Source organism: Pleurodeles waltl, chromosome 8 (genome assembly GCF_031143425.1).
Source record: "Pleurodeles waltl isolate 20211129_DDA chromosome 8, aPleWal1.hap1.20221129, whole genome shotgun sequence".
Taxonomy (NCBI): domain Eukaryota; kingdom Metazoa; phylum Chordata; class Amphibia; order Caudata; family Salamandridae; genus Pleurodeles; species Pleurodeles waltl.
The window spans coordinates 348,670,725-348,690,143 of NC_090447.1; the positions used below are offsets into that span (position 1 = coordinate 348,670,725).

Here is a 19,419-nt window from a genome sequence, read left to right on the forward strand (position 1 = left end):
TCGACAATCTGCTTTTCTGCTGTATTTTCAGTGCAGAGCCAAGGCTGGACATGTCCGAAGCAGCCGGTCAGTGCAGACCAGGGCCAAAAGCAGTGGTGGCCTAAAGACAGTCTTGTTTTTTTGGTGTGGAGGAAGTTGAGTTTTAGTCAGCATTTGTTGTGATGGAGGGGACGTTCCACGTCAGTACTGGAGCTCTTATCAGGAGAAAGGTTGCATTCGTCAGCAGCCAATGGATGGGCCTCTTCCTCGATTTCTATGTCTTCTGACCTGAAAAGGTCCAACGTGGCTTCATTGGTACTTCAAGACATCTGGAGTCATTGAGCCCTTTGATCTCTGAGTGTCTTTTTCGAGCAAAAAGGCTTGCAGGCCTAGCAGGTTGCCTCCTCATGTTCAGGGGACAAGGACAAGATACACACCTGATGTTGGTCTGTGTGTGGAAACTTGGCGTGGCAAGAAGGGCAGGAAAGAAAAAGCGTCCTTTCTATCACCAAGTGGGCATATCTTGGAGTGAACGCCAACAACAAATTCTGTCCCAAAGGGCAAAGGTCTAAGAGGGCCGCAGACAAAAGTAATCCCCTGAGACTAATTCAACATTGATGTTCTAACTAGGGGGATGGGGATCGAACCACAATCGAAAAACAATACCGACAGTATTAAAGAAATAACCTACGACAGTGCTGAAATGAAGCAAAGAAGCACACGTATGAACACGATGGCGGAAGAAAACAATCTAACAATGGGGTCGAGGACCATGCATATTGCAAGGAGTCACTAAACATTGTGCTTTTTTTTTCTTTTTTTTTTTGCTGTTCTTTGCCTATTTTGTACATTTCCAGTATATTTGCACACACCGCAGCTCAGTATCTTGATTAAATTGAGGTTTTTAATCAGTTTTTAAACTAGCTTTCCTCGTGTTCTTTCAGATGCATGGACTTCACCTAGTATTGGTCGGGGGAGTGGGGGACCAACTGGGCAGCAGGTGGGAGGATTCAGTAATAGCTCCAAGCCCTGATAAAGCTGGCGGCAGCGCAGATATGCTTGAACTAGAAGTATTGTGATTTTGATTTTTTAGCCTTTCTTTGCCTGTTTTGAACATTGCCAGTGTATCTGCACACACGAAAGCTTGGAATCTTGTATAAATTGGGGTTTTGAATCAGTTTTTAAACTAGATTCCTCTGCGCTCTTTAGGATGCGCTGATTTTGCCTAGTAGTGGTTGGGGGGAACCAACTGGGCAGCAGTTGGGCTGAGTCAGGGAGAGCTCCAAGTACTGATAAAGCTGAAAGCAGCATGGACATGCAGTGGACGTGCACAGGGGGTGCATCAAAGGCAAGCCCGTCTGCGCTCGTCCATGGCCAGGGGCCCTTTTACTCAAATCTTAGTGTACTCCTGAAGTGAGCTTAGCTCTGTCTTTTAGTAATCACCCTCTTGAGGTACACCTATTACAAACATTCAACAAATGGATGCTTTACAATCAGGAAAACTGCTGACCCTTACAACCAAAATGGATAATGGTCCCCAGCAACACCCAAACCTATAGTGAGGGATCTATCCACCTTCTCTCAACACCCACTCTTTGGTCAAACACCAACTTGAGTTATTTTCCCTTCTTGATTTGAATTCCCTTGATATTATTTTTAATGGGAACCTGGTTAACAGAGCATTTCATGCCTGACTTCTTAGTAGTACTTCTGTAGAAATATTATCTACTAAACTCTAATAGAATTTGAGGGGGAAAATGTTAAATCTAACCATTTCCAATCACCGGGTTTCTCCATGTACTTGGTCTGATCACCATTTAATTAAATTTGATATAAAGGTAATAGCTCTCAGGAACACCCCCACCTGCCCTGGCACCCTCTCCAGAAATTTGAATCATATTAATTGTAATACTTTATGAGAGTCATTAGCACTGTCTCTGCCAACTTATGTTGAGAGCTAAAATTATTTTTGAAGCGGCAATAACAGACTGGATCTTAGAAGCCAGTAATATGTAAACTACTGTCCTATCTCCATACTCCAGTACCTATCCAAAATACTAGAGGAATATATCATCCAACATCTTTGCCTCTTCTCCCATCTCCTTACTCCAGTACCCAGCCAAAATACTAGAGGCACATATCGCACAAAATCCTTGAAACTTTTTAGAAGATTACTCCTTCTTTGACTCTCACCAGGTGAGCTTTCAGCCCACCCATTTCATTGAAACTGCTATACTTTATGTGATTGATGATATATATGAAAGATGCTGCAGATAAAGGATCGGCCCAGGCATTGGTTCTTCTGGATTTATTGGCTGCGTTGGACATAGTGGATCATGCCATCTTACTCAAACGTGTTGAGGCCGCAGGGACCAGCATTAGATTGGATGCAATCCTTTCTTCAAGACTGCTCTCACTTGGTTTGCCTCTCCCTTTTTCGTTCATCAAAGGTTAGACTCAACTGTGGAGTATCGTAGGGCTCTTCGATGACCCCCAATTTATTTAATCTTTACATTTGCCTACTGATATGCACGTTACAGAAGCAAGAGGTGAAAATATACCACTGTGCTGCTGCTATGAAGTTGCTCTTCAATACTTATGATACAACAGAAACTTTAGAGTTCTTTAAGAACCCCATGCTATACCTGTGACTGTATGAATTGCCATCAGTTGAAGTTGAATTCAGACATAGTGCTGGATAAAAACACACTGCATAGTTGGAATCCTTACTGGCCATAGGAGATGGGCCCTTCTCCTACTCCTAAAAAAGCAGTCAAATGTTTTGGGATCCTCATTGACAAAGACCTTTCTATAAAGACTCAGTTAGGATCAGTGACTTCTCCCTACTTCTTTCAGCTTCGGGAAATTTAAAAAAAAAGAAAAGAAATATTTTACTCGAGGCTATCAGTTAGGTCATAATTGCCCTTGTGATGTCCCAGATTGATTATGCCAACTCTCCCGATCTGGGACTCCCAAAAGGATTGAGTCAGACTTTAGCTGGTTCAAAATCAAGCAGCTAGGTTGGTATGGAGCCAGCTTACACATTGCCACATTAAACTTCTAATGGTAAAACTGCACTGGCTCCCAGTCGTTCAAAAGTCATTGTTTATAACTGGGCATATCATCTTCAAATCTCGCTATAGCAAATGTCTAACCTACGTGTCTTCTACAATCAGGAATTACACCCCAAAACGCAACCTTAGACTAACTCCTTGGATGAGTTAGCAGTGGAATATTTTTCATTTGCAAAATAGGCAGATTAAACCAGTTTACCACACTATTACAGTACATACTTTGTTCTTTGTCACTATGAAAAGGCAAAGCATTGCCTTCTAGAGGAGATGCAAATACCTTACAAGAGTCTGCTGGGAGGTCCCCTTAAACAATAAGGTCAACATCATTGGATGATCTGTATTTGATGCTCACATGCTTTCAAAAGGCTGTTACTTGGAAGATCAAGAACCATAGTCAACTTCAGAATGCATACATTGAACAAGAACAACATTTAGACAACCACGTTATCTGGAAGGGCTGCCAGTGTCAAAGTAGGCTCATAGGTAAAGTATCTGAACAAAAGAAAACCATCTCAGCCACCAGCAGGTTGAAGAAGGAATTGTTGTGGGTGAATTCTACAAGGTGTTAGGAAGGATTGCCTCATATCAAACAAGACTGCATATTTGCAACAAGTGCAGAAGTTCTAACATGCATACCTAAGAAATTTTCATTCCTATCACAAAGTGGCTTGGAAACCACATATTTAAAGGTGGAGAAATGCTGGGTTCAGAAGTACCTTCACATTATAGAGATAGCAGCAAAACAGAGGGCTAGACTGCAAGACATACAATCTGAACACCCAAATCAAAGTAGAATACCACATCTCACTCACACTGCTCACAAAGGATAACAATTCAGCGGCTAGTGGAGGTGGCACTACTTTGCCCATCAATCACCCCGGTGGGAAAGACCTATTACTAAACAACGCAGAGAAAGTAATTGCCAGGCCAATATAGCATGAGGATGCACTTGCTTGTAGCTCCCGGCAACCTGCCCTAAAGCCTGATACAATCTGTCAAAATCCAACACATCTTGTCACCATGGCAATAAAAGTATGCAGAGTAAGCAAACTACCAGACTAATGTAACTTTATAGTGCTTGCTAGCCACATAGACAGTAACGCTGACCTCCCACCTTGCGAGCCACTGACACTAACGGTGAAGAGGTGTCAAGAGGGGGAAGCAGCTGAGACACATGAGAATCCGGGGGCCAGGGGTGATTTCTCCCTATGTGCAAAGAGACCAAAGCAGGCATTACCAGTTGACTGTAAGTCTGCAACAGTAGAGTAACATATGGTCTATTAGTGCTACCGTAGGAAGTTCAAGCACAGTATGAGTGGCAAATGACTGGGCCATGCGACCTACACACACGGACTAGATCAGGAAGCAAGTAGGTGATTGCTCGCTCTCAGCTGGGTGGGCACAAAATCAGCACTTCAATACTACGTTGTATGCCGTGAGAGGAGGAACAAAGGGGGCAGGTGATAAACTGACAATTACATTTTCTGCAACCTGAATGTGGGGAGGAGATGCAACAAAAGACATGCGCAAAAGCAGATCTATTGAGCGCTCTAAACATTTGAGGCTGTAGTTTGTGTGACAACGTAGTATGCCTCCTAAAGTCACTGGGAGAGTTTTGTTGGGCATAAGGACTCTAAAGCTCCAACTATGCAAACAATAAATACACAAGTCACAGACAAGGGCAGAAAGGGTTTAAAAAAGAGAAACAGTGACAAAATGAACTTGAGCCAATGCTGGCAGATGAACTTAAAGGAGTGCAAGAGACAAAAACTGTGCTTGAATACAAAGTGGATGCATTTGCCATTGATGTGAAATTGGTGTGTACAGACTGACGTGCTGCTTTAGAAAGAGTATCACAAGTCCAGCAACAGGTGGGAAGCACAGAAAATACACTAGTTCTGATTCAGAAATAGTTAGACAGCCTGCTGCACAAAACAAAAGTATTGGAATTGGGGTCGAAGAAACAGAAGTGAAGTTGTGTTGAAATATCTGGTTGGTTGGACTTCCACAAAAATAGAAGAATGCCTATAGCTCTACATAGCAGAGGACCGGATTAAAAAAATAAAATAAAAAACCTTTGAAGCCTAAAGGTCTGTGACACTTTTTCACTGAAGGGGCACACAGTATGCCCGAGCATCCTCTCTGGCCTGGGACAGAGCCTACAACTGTCATGTTCCACTTGCTTAAATACAGGGGTCAGGATGCTTTTCTGCCAAAAAAAAAAAAAAAAAAAGAGCCCTACTCCTGAGGACCAGGCATAAGTCCTTAAAAAAAAAAAAAAAAAAAAAGAAGAAGTAGAGGGGGAGTAAACAAGTCAGGTAGTATGCAAGTGATATCACAGTGTGTGACATTGCATGTGCCAACTAAGGAAGTAGCATGACAACCCATCACCTCAAAAGAAGTGACATCACAAGAATTGACATCAGGTCTAACAGAGCAGGTAATGCCCAAAGAAGTGGGAGAGGGCTTGAGGCAACTGGCATAATTTTCAAAGATACTGAATGTGAGGAAACTTGCCTGGTACGAGGGGAGCACACTGCTGTAAAGCTATCATTTGTACAAAACGCTCCAAAAAGCTACAGGCCATACAAGCACCATTCCAAATGTGTAATCATGCTTCGCCTTGGTTACGGTCTGCCTTAACTGACATCTATAAAAGACAATCATCTCCATTCAATTCCTGTATTCCTTGTATTATGAGTAAAGTGCAAATAAAAAAAGTTGAAAATAAGAAGAAAAAAAATAATAATTCACATCAGATCCTAAGGCCTCACACATGTTTAGCTGGTCAAGCTTGAGTACATAATAATGGTCAAATAACTCTGGAGGTTAATGCACTTGCTTAGAGAGATCAGTGATGTGTTTTGTCTCTATTCTGAATCAAAGCATCACAGGTTAATACAGCTCTTGCAGAGCACATAATTTAACACAGAAACAGATTTTAACTTTATGTAGATGGGTACGTGGGTTACTGCATTTAACACATAGATCCTTTTATTATTTACAGTCAATAAACTGTAGCCCTAATGTAGGGCAGTGAGCTATGAAGGACATGTGACTCCTAACCCTTGTAACCCTCACTGTCTTATTAACAAACACATCTCGTACAGTGATTTACACACAATTTATTTGTTAATGCTTGTGATGTAAAGGCACCAACACCCTAGATTGGGATGAGTAGCACTAAAAAAGAAATAAAACAAAATAGTGATGTTTAAATTGGTATATGTGTAAATACTGAGACAACCCAACACATCTGACGTTCTTACAGTGCATGCATATGACTTATATACAGGGACTGAGCAAAATCAAACCCATGCCTCTTTTAAGTACTTGTGTACTAATAACAAGCTGTGTACCTATGTTTTCCATTCATTGCATTTGGATCTAGGTGCGAGGATCCAGATAGCTCCCAGCCAGGATACTCCAACAAATGTTCTGCATGTTATGCATGTTCCGCTGCAGATTCACATGCTATGCACTGTTCCTGCCATCTAGTGTTGGGCTCGGAGTGTTACAAGTTGTTTTTCTTCGAGTCACGGGACAGAGTGACTCCTCCCTTTCGGCTCCATTGTGAATGGGCATCGATCCATCTTAGATTATTTTCCCGCAGGGGGTAAGGTAGGAGTGATAGAGTGAGAATGGAAAGATGCCCATGCAATGGGATAGAGATCTATGTACAAAGGTGAAGTAAAGGGATGTTTATTTACATATGTACAATTTCTAATTGTAACTTGAACGGCTACAGGCTCCCGGGGAGGTGGGAGGGCGCATGTGAATCTGCAGCGGAACATGCCACGAACAGATGTACACTGGGTAAGTGACATTTTCCGTTTGGTGGCATGTGTAGCTGCAGATACACATGCTATGCATAGAATACAAAGTATTAATCCTCCCCAAAGCGGTGGTCAGCCTGTAGGAGTTGAAGTTGTTTGAAATAATGTTCTTAGTACAGCTTGTCCTACTGTGGCTTGTTGTGTTGCTAACACATCCACGCAATAGTGCTTGGTAAAAGTATGAGGTGTGGACCTAGTGACTGCCTTACAAATCTCTGTCACTGGGATGTTTCCCAGAAAGGCCATTGTTGCTCCCTTCTTTCTAGTGGAGTGTGCCTTTGGTGTAACAAGTAGTTGTCTTTTAGCTCCCAGGTAACAAGTTTGTACACACTCCACTATCCATCTGGCTATGCCTTGTTTAGATATAGGGTTACCAGTAGGGGGGTTTCTGGAATGCGACAAACAACTGTTTAGTTTTACGAAATGCTTTTGTTCTGTCAATATAATACATTAGAGCTCTTTTTATATCTAATGTATGCAGTGCTCTTTCTGCCACTGGGTCTGGCTGTGGGAAGAAGACTGGGAGTTCCACTGTTTGGTTTAAATGAATTACTTTTGGTAGAAAGTTTGGGCTTGTGCAGAGAACAACTTTATGTTTGTGTACTTGTATAAAGGGTTCTTCAATAGTGAAAGCCTGTATTTCACTAACTCTGCGTAATGAAGTGATTGCTACTAGAAATGCCACTTTCCAAGTTAAGGATTGGATCTGACAAAAGAGTGCATGGGTTCAAAAGGTGGACCCATGAGTCATGTAAGTACAATATTAAGATTCCACGAGGGTACTGGTGGAATTCTTGGAGGTATGATTTGTTTTAGTCCTTCCATGAAAGCTTTAATGACTGGTATCCTAAATAGGGATTTTGTGTGTTTATTTTGCAAATAAGCCAAAATTGCAGTGAGGTATATTTTGATGGATGAAAAGGCTAGATTTGCTTTTTGTAGGTGTAGTAAATATCCTATGATGTCTTGTATGGACGCATCCAACGGTGTGATGTGTTTTGCTTGGCAGTAGAAAACAAATCTTTTCCATTTGTTAGCATAACATTGCCTGGTGGTAGGTTTTCTTGTCTATTTAATGACTTCCATACATTCGTTTGGATGATTTAGATAGCCAAACTCTAAGATTTCAGGAGCCACATTGCTAGATTGAGCATTGCTGGATTGGGGTGTCTGATCTGCTGTTTGTGTTGCGTTAACAGATCTGGTCTGTTTGAAAGCCTGATGTGAGGTACTAGTGAGAGGTCCAACAGTGTGGTGTACCATGGTTGGCGTGCCCACGTTGGTGCTATAAGTATTAGTTTGAGTTTTTTTTGACGCAGTTTGTTGACTAGAAATGGAATGAGTGGGAGAGGGGGAAAAGCGTAAGCAAATATCCCTGACCAGTTGATCCATAGAGCATTGCCCTTGGACAGAGGGTGTGGGTACCTGGACGCGAAGTTTTGGCATTTTGCGTTTTGGTTTGTGGCAAACAGATTTATGTCTGGTGTCCCCCACTGACTAAAGTGTTTGTGTAGTACCTGGGGATGTATTTCCAACTTGTGAGTTTGCTAGTGATCCCGACTGAGATGGTCTGCTAATTGATTGTGAATCCCTGGAATGTATTGAGCTATTAGGTGAATGTTGTTGTGAATTGCCCAATGGCAATTTGTTTGTGCTAGGAGGCAAAGTTGCGATGAGTGTGTTTCTCCCTGTTTGTTTAAGTAGTACATGGTTGTCCTATTGTCTGTTTTGACAAGAATGTGTTTGTGAGACAGAAGAGGTTGAAAAGCTCTTAGTGCTAGCAAGACTGCTAGCAGCTCTAGGTGTTTTATGTGTAGCTGTTTTTGCTTGCTGTCCCACTGTCCCTGTATACTGTGATTAATGAGGTGTGCTCCCCACCCAATCATTGATGCATCTGTTGTGAGAATGGCATGAGGCACAGGTTCTTGAAAACGGCGCCCTTTGTTTAAATTTGTGGGATTCCACCACTGAAGCGAATCGTGTGTTTGGCGGTCTATCAACACTAGATCTTGGAGATGACCCTGTGCCTACGACCATTGTTTTGCAAGGCACTGCTGTAAGGGCTGCATGTGTAACCGTGCGTTTGGGACAATTGCGATGCATGATGCCATCATGCCTAGGAGTTTCATCACAAATCTGAATGCGTAATGCTGATTTGGTTGTATTTGTGGCACCATGGTGTGTAATGACTGGACCCTTGTGGGCTTGGGCTTGCAATCGTTTTTTTGAGTGCTGAGTGTAGCTCCCAAGTACTGCAGAATTTGGGATGGTTGCAAGTGTGATTTTTGATAATTTATCGAAAACCCTAGTGTGTGTAGGGTATCTATTACATAACGTGTGTGATGTTGACACTGTTCCTGAGTGTTGGCCTTTATTAGCCAATCGACGAGATATGGGAATACATGCATGTGTTGTCTCCTTATGTATGCTGCTACTACGGCAAGGCATTTTGTAAATACTCTGGGGGCTGTTGTTATCCCGAAGGGTAAATACCTTGAATTGGTAATGTTTTCCTTGCACAACAAACCTGAGGTATTTTCTGTGAGCTGGATGGATGGGTATGTGAACATACGCGTCTTTTAAATCCAGTGTTGACTTGCATTCTCCCTGTTTTAGTAATGGGACTACATCTTGTAGTGTCACCATGTGAAAGTGTTCTGATTGAACGTATAGGTTGAGAGTTCTGAGATCTAATATTGGTCTTAGTGTTTTGTCCTTTTTGGGAATAAGGAAGTACAGGGAATAGACCCCTGTTCCTTATTTGTTGATGAGGAACTAGTTCTATGGCTTGTTTTGTTAATAGTGCCTACACCTCTGTTTGTAACATTGTTAGATGTTGCAACGATATTTTGTGCGCTTTTGGGGGAATATCTGGAGGAAAATGTGTGAATTCTATGCAGTAACCATGTTGGATAATTGATAGTCCCCATGTGTCTGTTATGTTTGACCATTGATTGTAGAACATTTCCAGTCTTCCTCCCACCGGGGATGTGTGTTGGGGGAAGGTGATGGCAAAGTCACGGCTTGTTGTTAGTGGCTTGCTTTGTAGATTGGAATTTCCCCCTGGATTTGGGAAATTACCCTCTGAAGGACCCTCGAAACCCCCCTCTTTGATACTGTGATTGGTATGAGGGCTTTGTCTGTGAGGTGGATGGTTCTGATGGCTGTGGCCTGAACCCCCTCCCCCCCCCATATACTGCGGCTTCGTAAATGTCCCTCTATATTGGGATGAGTAAAGCGCTCTCATCGCTTTGGCTGTGTCAGTATCCTTTTTCCTTTTTTCTATGGCTGTGTCCACTTGTGTGCCGAATAACTTATTGGTTGAATGGCATGTTGAGGACCGCCTGTTGAATCTCAGGTTTAAAACCTGATGATCTAAGCCATGCATGGTGTCTAATTGTAACTGCAGTATTTATTATTCTTGCGGCTGTGAATCTAACGCAGATCTCATCTGGTTATTCGTTATTGCCTGTCCCTCCTCTACTACCTGCTGAGCTCTTTTTTGGTATTCTTTGGGGAGATGTTGAATGATGTCGTTCATCTCATCCCAATGAGCTCTGTCATATCTTGCGAGGAGGGCCTGTGAGTTCGCTATGCGCCACTGATTGGCTGCTTGTGACGCTACCCTCTTTCCTGCCGCATCAAACTTTTTACTCTCCTTATCTGGAAGGGGTGCATCTCCATATGACTGTGAGTTGGCCCTTTTCCTCGCCGCGCGGACCACTACCGAATCTGGGGGCAGCTGTTGCATGATAAATACCAGGTCAGATGGTGGTGGTTTATACTTCTTTTCTACTCTTGGGATTATGGCCTTTCCCTTAACTGGCTCCTGAAAAATCTGTTGGGCATGTTTGAGCATACCTGGGAGCATGGGTAGACTTTGGTATGATGTGTGTGTTGAGGACAATGTATTAAAAAGAAAGTCGCCCTCTAGTGGTTCGGTGTGCATGCTTACATTGTGGAAAGCTGCAACCCTACTCAGAACCTGTCTGTAGGAGGTGCTATCTTCAGGTGGAGAGGGTTTAGACGGATAGCACTCTGGGTTGTTGTCTGACACAGGGTCATCATAAAGATCCCACGGGTCTGTGTCTTGATGTGACTGCACAGTGTGTGTGGGTGATTGTGCAGTGGGTGTAGCAAGTGGAGAAACAGTTCTTTGAGGAGAATGAGGAGGAGAATGTGCTGGGGAAAACTGGCGTGGCGGAGATTGCTCTCTTGGTACTTTAGCCTTTGGCTGATCAGTGTCCAAACGTCCTTGGAAACCCAGCTTTCTTTTACATTTGAGGGGAGGTGCTGTGAGGATATTGCCAGTGTCCTTGTGGATCTGTATCCTGGCTTGTCTGTCATCAAATTCCTCCATTTGTTGAAGTTCTTCGTCAAATCTGTGGCTTTCTTTAAGCTGTATAGAAAATCCATGTTCTTCAGTATATGATGCTCTTTTCAGCTCCAAAGCCGTTTTTTTCGGTAACGAAATGCCCATGGTGATAGTAGGCCTTGGTTCCGAAAGAGTCTTTCGGCGTTTCGACGAGTCAGTGTTGAACCTTTTCGGAGACTGTGTCTCAACTCGAGTCCGAAGACTTCGATGCGGGTGTGGCCTTTTTCGATGCCGAAGGTGTTACTTGGTCACCGCTTGATTTTTTCCGGGTAGAGCCATGGCCTTCCAGCAGTGGCGTCCAGAGGCTTTTTGTTTGGTCTTGGTCTGGGTCTGGGTTGGAGCAGGCGTACTCACATGCTGGCCTGCTGTCGGTGGTCGGTCGTGCTCTTGGACGCCATTTGTAGCCTTCTCGCCCTTCGGTCCCTCAAGGACTTCTTGGAGCGGAAGGACCTACAGGCCTCACAAGTATCCTCTCGGTGATCTGGTGAGACACAGATTACAGACCCAATGTTGATCTGTGTAGGGATACTTTGCGTGGAACCAAGGACAGAATCGGAACAGGGTCCGGTCCATGAGGCTTCAATGCTTTTTGCGGTTGGGCTGACCAGGCCCAGGTTGGGCACGGGTCCCCCGAAGGGCAACCGAAGGTGTGTTTTGCCGGTGCCGAGGTGTCGATGCAAGATGAGGCGCGATTGAGAATAATACCGACGATTTTCGGCGATTTTTGAAGTTTTCCGAATCGAATAACCAGAGCGAAGAGGAACACATCTGAACCCGATCGCGGAAAGAAAACAATCTAAGATGGAGTCGATGCCCATGCACAATGGAGCCGAAAGGGAGGAGTCACTCGGTCCCGTGACTCGAAAAGACTTCTTCGAAGAAAAACAACTTGTAACACTCCGAGCCCAACACTAGATGGCAGGAACAGTGCATAGCATTTGTATCTGCAGCTACACATGCCACCGAACATATATATATATATATATATATATATACATACACACACACACGGAGGTATAAATGATGTGTTTTATATGTAAGACAATTATGTAAATAACCCCCAACAATTTATTCACTACCAAAACATTCCAGATTACGGAGTACCCAGGATCGCGTAGGCGAACACATACAAGAAGAGACCAATAAGAAATCTCAGATACACTGGAAGACTTTTCTGAGCTATTAAAGAGTTAAATACGAACAATACTTCGGACCCAGACTGACAGTTGAGTGGTATCAGGCCTACAATGATAAATTACCAGATTATTTCAAGTGTACCAGGAGCCCATAGAGGTCTAATTCCACGCTTTATCAGGGAAGTCCTTTTGATTGTTTTATTGAAACGATAAAAGGATCCACTAAACTATATACATGCTCTGCCACCACAACTAGAGATCCTAGAAAGTGTTGGACAACAATCAGGGCTCTGTATAAATAAACAAAGATCATTGTGCATCAATTGGCCTGGTTGTCTGATGTGCTATTTAGGAGCCTTCTGAGTCAAGAGGTGCACTGAGAGCGCAAGTCATTCAGATATTAGGTATAACGGTAACAACTTCTGAAACTAAATGTCATGAATTTTACCCCACTCAATTCTTGAAGAGCCTACAGGCATAATTGCCCTTTTTGATCTCACTCCCATAGTCTATAGCTGGAGGACGGCCATAGCAAAGCTAGTATCCATAGTTGTCCAATTCAGTCTATATATAATTCAGCAGGAAATACATTAGATGGCGGAGGTCAATAATGAACACATTGATTTGGGGTAGGGAAAGAGCCAGAGTGCAAATGGATACACTAACATACACTTAAGAGGAGGGATGTCTCAAGGGTTCCAAGACTCCCAAAGGAGTCTGTGCTTAATAAATGACTTACTATCAATCTGAAAACAGTACCGGAGGAGATTATGTAATTGATACCATATGCACAAGATCTACCTTTGTTGTCTCTTCCATAATTTACCACATCTATAAAAAAATATGAACATGACCAGAAGAAAAAGAGAGGGATGAGGTACGCTGGGAGAGTTGTGTGCAGTCTCTTCATATGAACAGGCTTAAACATGTTTTCAACTAGATGAAGAACAGTACCTACAATATCATGATATACATGATACTGCCCGACAATTATGGGGTACCAAACTAACTACCCCACTAGAATGGCAGCAGATCAGTGAGGGGTTCTTATTTACACATTGCCATTGGAACGGATACAGTTAAACATCCATTGGGGACACATGTAAAAAGGAAGACTGGCCGTGGAATGCAGTTCACAGATCACCAACAGGATGTTGCATGAACACTTATAAAGGAAGTAACAAGAATGTACGTTTTCAGCTATTATGTTTTATTTTATATCTAGAACCTTTTCTAACTCCTATGATGCTGTACATAATCAATTCAGAAATAAAAGCTCTAGGTCCTAAATGCGGAGCTCCTGAAGCTAGGTATTTTCACCTAGTATGGGATTTTCCAGGGTAGAAGAATACTGTACTGTGATAAGGATGTGGAAAGGAAGACTGACAGGTCTCAATCTCGTTATTAATACCACACACGTTTTCTGGGCATAGACATCAAATCTAAAAGTAAAAAGAAAATGTGGGTAATTTACATTGCTTCTTGCAAAAAGACTAATGGCTATTAAAAGGTGATAGTTCATAAATACTAAACTGAATCTGAGATACTGCTGAATGGATACTGGTGGAAGAGATGAAAATGAAACGGACTAGAACGGATGCGAAGTTAGAAGATGACCTAGAGATATGGAAAATGCTAGCATGGTCTCTCGCCCAAATGAAAGGCTACCCTAAAATAGCTAAGGATTCATATTGGAATGTAAAAGACACTATACAGTGTTCTGGTGTGTGATAAAGAGCAAGGTTTCACACACCCATGTATCCACATGAGATAGTTGAGAAAGTTGTTCTGTACCATATCTTTGTATGTGATAATACAGTTCTTACACTGAAATGTAAAATTCAAGAAAAATGTGCAAGAAAAAAAGTTGGAAGAAACAAATCTTTTGAGAAGTAAAGAGTGCTATGATACCCATATCTCTTCCCAGAGGTCAAAACAAACAAATTCTAAAAGAAGCCGACAAGCTTTGCAGAGCCTTGAAATGATGACATCAATGCACCACTCCAACTCACTCAGCCTTACTTGTAAGGATAAATGTTATATGTTATACCTCCATCAAGTGGAAGCTATTAGAATAGCAGAGTATTAAAAAGGACTTGAACACAAAGAGCACAGTGTTGTGCCTTGCCTTGTCCACTAAACAATGTCCGAAGAGAAGTGCCAACAGTGCAATATCTAAAGAGGAGAGAAAAAATAATTTCAGCCACTGCAATGTAATTAGAGTGGGTCCCTTAGCTTAAGACTGGCAAGCCATGGGATTGACCCGTAAGTACAACTCATCAGCAGGCGAAACCCATTAAGAGAGGCCCATGACAATGCAACAGTACTTGTGGAGCCTTTCTGAGACAAAAAGACATTGTTTAGCTATATCAGAGGCTAGAAACATGAAAAACTTCATACTTATCACTCAACTTCCAGTATATCAGAGCGGGTAGGTACTACAGGGTCAGCAGACATGCAATAGACATATGTCAAATTAGCACGTGTTTTCTTGTGTACATCTTCATCCATAATTTTTTTTTTTTAAAGGCTGATAAAAAAAGAATTAAGAAAAAAACATTGAGAGCTAGTCTAAAAAATGGCACTGACCTTTGGTGATCGTGGATCTGGAGGTCGGGCGTACAGTTCATCTTCTGCCAGTTGCACACCTGCAGGAACAGTCTCAGATGGTCGTGTACCATTATAGATATGAAACTTGCAGTGAGGGTTTAAGGCCATAGCAAGAAGTTCCAGAAGAGGAAACCAATCTTGAGAAAGTTTAGCTACACAAAGCTCCACCAAGCGATGGGTGTTGTTAATAATACACCTCTGTTCAAAGAGACATAAAAATCTTGTATTTAGATGTATTTTCATCAATTGCTTTTTTTTATATATATTTCATGAATTCACTCAGGTACATTATAACAAACGAATAACTACAAAGAAATCAACTATTACAATGGTTAACTGTAGAAAGCAAAAGGTGCAAGTGATTTTTAAAACACATTCAGCTTTGTAAAAATAAAATTTAGCAGTTAATTTATAAAGACCAAGTAAATGCCACTGGGAAATAAAAAGAGTGACTCAGTTAGAAATGACAAGGGCAAACTTAAGCATTTAGAAAATAGTTGGTTTCTCTCACCCACCCAGAAAGACTTTATTTATCATATGAGGAGACTCTACTTTGAATAAGCACACATGCACCTAATGTATACCAGAATGACTTCCTAGAGGGATTTAGAGGCCTTCCATCAGAAACAATATTCCAACCCGTAAAATGGGAAGGGGTTTTATTTGTTTGGCAGTTCCGATACTGGTCAGATCTTACCCACCACAACCCTGATCACAGACGATCCCAACTGGCTGGGACGTAAACAAACTGGTCAGAAACATGTAAACTATTGGACGCCTGGCAACTACTTAACTCAAAGAAACAAGAATATGTGTTCTCTGTTTGTTGGTACGATCTCCATACTAGTCTACACATATTATTCTTCACTGGCCAGATTACAAACACAGTAATTAATGCTAAAAATTAAGCTAGACTAGTTTTTGACCATATTCTCCTGTTCATTACACTATCATAGGGAATGACACTGACAGTACTACAGTCATAAGCACTTTAAAGCTGTCTTTCTGAGAGAACACAGGACTTAAGGGAGCATTAAGAGAGGAAATGCAGGTCCTTCAGGAATGTATTACTAGAATGAGTAACACTGGAAGTAGTACTTTAAGGGTCACTATATCCAATTTTGTATGGGGCGAGAAGCACTCTTAATAAAAGAGATCTTAGACTAAAGAATGACCATAAAAACGGGTACAGGGAAAACACTTATCATAACGAGCTGAGATACATAATTTAGATAGAACGGTATGCAGTGTTGATAGAAACTCGAAGGTGGGGCCACCATATTGATGATCTCTTTAACCCCTTCGCTGCTAGTCCTTTTCCCCCTCCTGTGCCGAGCCTTTTTTTGGCTATTTAGGGCAGTTCACGCTTAGGCCCTCATAACTTTTTGTTCACATAAGCTGCCCATGCCAAATTTGCGTCCTATTTTTCCAACATCCTAGGGATTCTAGAGGAACCCAGACTTTGTGGGTTCCCCTGAAGGAGACCAAGAAATGAGCCAAAATACAGTGAACATTTTTTATTTTTTTTTAAATGGGGGAAAAAGGGCTGCAGAAGGCAGCTCGTGGTTTTTTCCCTGAAATTGGCACCAACAAAGGGTTTGCGTGGCAGGGTCACCATCTTCCCAGCTTTCAGGAACAGGCAGACTTGAATTGGAAAACCCAATTTTTCAATACAATTTTGACATTTTACTGGGACATGCCCCATTTTTACTATTTTTTGTGCTTTCAGCCTTCTTCCAGTTAGTGACCAAAATGGGTGAGAAACCAATGCTGGATCCCAGAAAGCTAAATATTTCTGAAAAGTAGACAAACTACTGAATTCAGCAAGGGGTCATGTTTGTAGATCCTACAAGTATTTCCTACAGAAAATAACAGCTGAAATAAAAAAATATTAAAATTGAGGTGAAGAAAAAAACAGCCATTTTTCTCCACATTTTACTCTAACTTTTTCCTGCAATGTCAGATTTTTGAAAGCAATATACTGTTACGTCAGCTGGACTCTTCTGGTTGCGGGGATATATAGGGCTTGTAGGTTCATCAAGAACTCTAGGTACCCAGAGCCAATAAATGAGCTGCACCTTGCAATGGGTTTTTATTCTATACCGGGTATACAGCAATTCATTTGCTGAAATATAAAAAGTGAAAAATAGTTATCAAGAAAACCTTTGTATTTCCAAAATGGCCACAAGATTAGGTGTTGAGAAGCAGTAGTTATTTGCACAGCTCTGAAATCCGGGGTGCCCATACTAGCATGTGATTTACAGGGCATTTCTCAAATAGACGTCTTTTTTACACACTGCCTTACATTTGGGAGGAAAAAATGTAGAGAAAGACAAGGGGCAATAACACTTGTTTTATTATTCTGTGTTCTCCCAAGTCTCCCAATAAAAATGGTACCTCACTTTGTGTGAGTAGGCCTAGCGGCCACGAAAGGATATGGCCCAAAACACAACGTGGACACATCAAATTTTTTCACAGAAAACAGAGGTGTTTTTTTTTTTTTTTTTTACAAAGTGCCTACCTGTGGATTTTGGCCTCTAGCTCAGCCGGCACCTGGTGAAACCTAGCAAACCATGGCATTTTTGAAAACTAGACACCTAGGGAAATCCAAGATGGGGTGACTTGTGGGGATCTGACCAGGTTCTGTTAGCCAGAATCCTTTGCAAACCTCAAAAATTGACCCAAAAAAACACTTTTTCCTCTCATGTCGGTGACAGAAAGTTCTGGAATCTGAGAGGAGCCACAAATTTCCTTCCACCCAGCGTTCCCCCAAGTCTCCCGATAAAAATGATACCTCACTTGTGTGGGTAGGCCTAGCGCCCACGAAAGGAAATGGCCCAAAACACAACGTGGACACATCACATTTTTTCACAGAAAACAGAGGTGTTTTTTGCAAAGTGCCTACCTGTGTATTTTGGCCTCTAGATCAGCCGGCCCCAGGGGGGGCAGAAATGGCCTAAAATAAATTTGCCCCCCAAACCCACCCGGGGAGCGACCCTTGCCTACGGGGTCGCTCCCCCTGCGTGACATTGGCGCAAAAAAAAGAAGATCCCCGGTGCCTAGTTGTTTCTGCCCCCCCTTGGGGGTAGATTGACCTAAAATCGGCCGATTTGCCCCCAAGGGGGGGCAGAAATGGTCTAAATACAATTTGCCCCCCAGGGGAGCAACCCTTGCCTAATGGGTCACTCCCCATCTCTAAAAAAACAAAACAAAAAAACAAAAACAAAAAAACAACAAAATACAATTTTGCCCTGGCGCCTGCGGGCATATCGGCCTAATAACAACCGCATCTCAATTTAGAAGAAGGTTCCTCTTTCAGTTATTGGCAAAGTGGAAATAATCAAGACAGTGACACTGCCAAGGTTCCTTTACCATTTTGCATAGCAGTAGTACTAAGACCAAGCTATTTAACAAAATAGACTTCATGCTCACAGACTTACTATGCAAAGCAAGAAGATGAGGCTAACAACGAAAATGTCACCGGCTACCAGATGAAGATGAAGGGGGAAAGAGGATGCCAGTCACAAAGTTTAGCTTTATTATCAGGCCACCCTGAGAGCGCTCCAGTGATGATCTAGATGGATTTGCTTTAGGGAAGAACCCTGGAACTAAAATGGAGAAACTGGAAATAGGCACGAAAGAGCTGGCTAGTGTAATCTGGGACACAAAGAACTCTAAAACAAGACTAGTACGGATAGCATGCTATTGTTGAGACAAGGGCCTCAAAAGGCCATCAACAGCAAAGGCATACAAGTCTGAGTTACCAATAATTGGCACTACACGGCTGGGCAAATGCGCTAGATCAGTATAAATCAAAGATGGACCAAGGCGGGGATATCCCGAATGGCAAACCTGTTTAAAAGTGGAGCAACAATAACAACAATATGAAATAGACCTTTCTTATCTACACAGGAAAATTAATTAAGGATCCATGAGGGGAGCAATACTGTTGACATGGGTTTTAAGCTAACAATACCTCTGATACATGCGGTATTGCATCAACAAGTTACATTAGGTATGGAAGAGAACTGGTAACTAATATGCCAGGCATTAATGTAAACTACCAAATGGCCTCCTCAGGGATGTGGATTTCCTATTGCCCAACGTCCAGGACATACTGTTTGGGGTCAAAGGCAACAAGTTTTCATGTTTATTTTGTTCTTGGAACAAGCAGGCTCAAACCCTGCAGCCCAAACCCTTTGCCTGTCAGTTTACAGAGAAAGGAACTGTCTGCAGTTGTAACATGTGTGTCCATAGATTAATGCTGTTCGAACTTGTAATTATGGTTCATTAATGGAAAAACAATCAGTATTAGGGTGAGCGCTGTAAATAAACAATTTAAGGTCACACTGCACTACGGACAGTGGTTCCATTAGCCTTGACCTGGCAGCAGCAGACAAAAGGAGAAT

The 19,419-nt window shown here is 42.2% G+C and overlaps 1 protein-coding gene across 4 annotated transcripts in view; it reads right to left on the bottom strand.

The window, feature by feature from the left end:
* USP9X (ubiquitin specific peptidase 9 X-linked) overlaps window positions 1-19,419 on the bottom strand; it is a 1,493,361-nt gene that overhangs the window by 1,238,137 nt on the left and 235,805 nt on the right. For all 4 annotated transcript variants that reach the window (XM_069204214.1, XM_069204212.1, XM_069204215.1 and 1 more), the window contains exon 6: window positions 14,990-15,208. In XM_069204214.1, coding sequence (XP_069060315.1) covers window positions 14,990-15,208 — 219 coding nt within the window. The remainder of the gene's footprint in view (window positions 1-14,989; window positions 15,209-19,419) is intronic.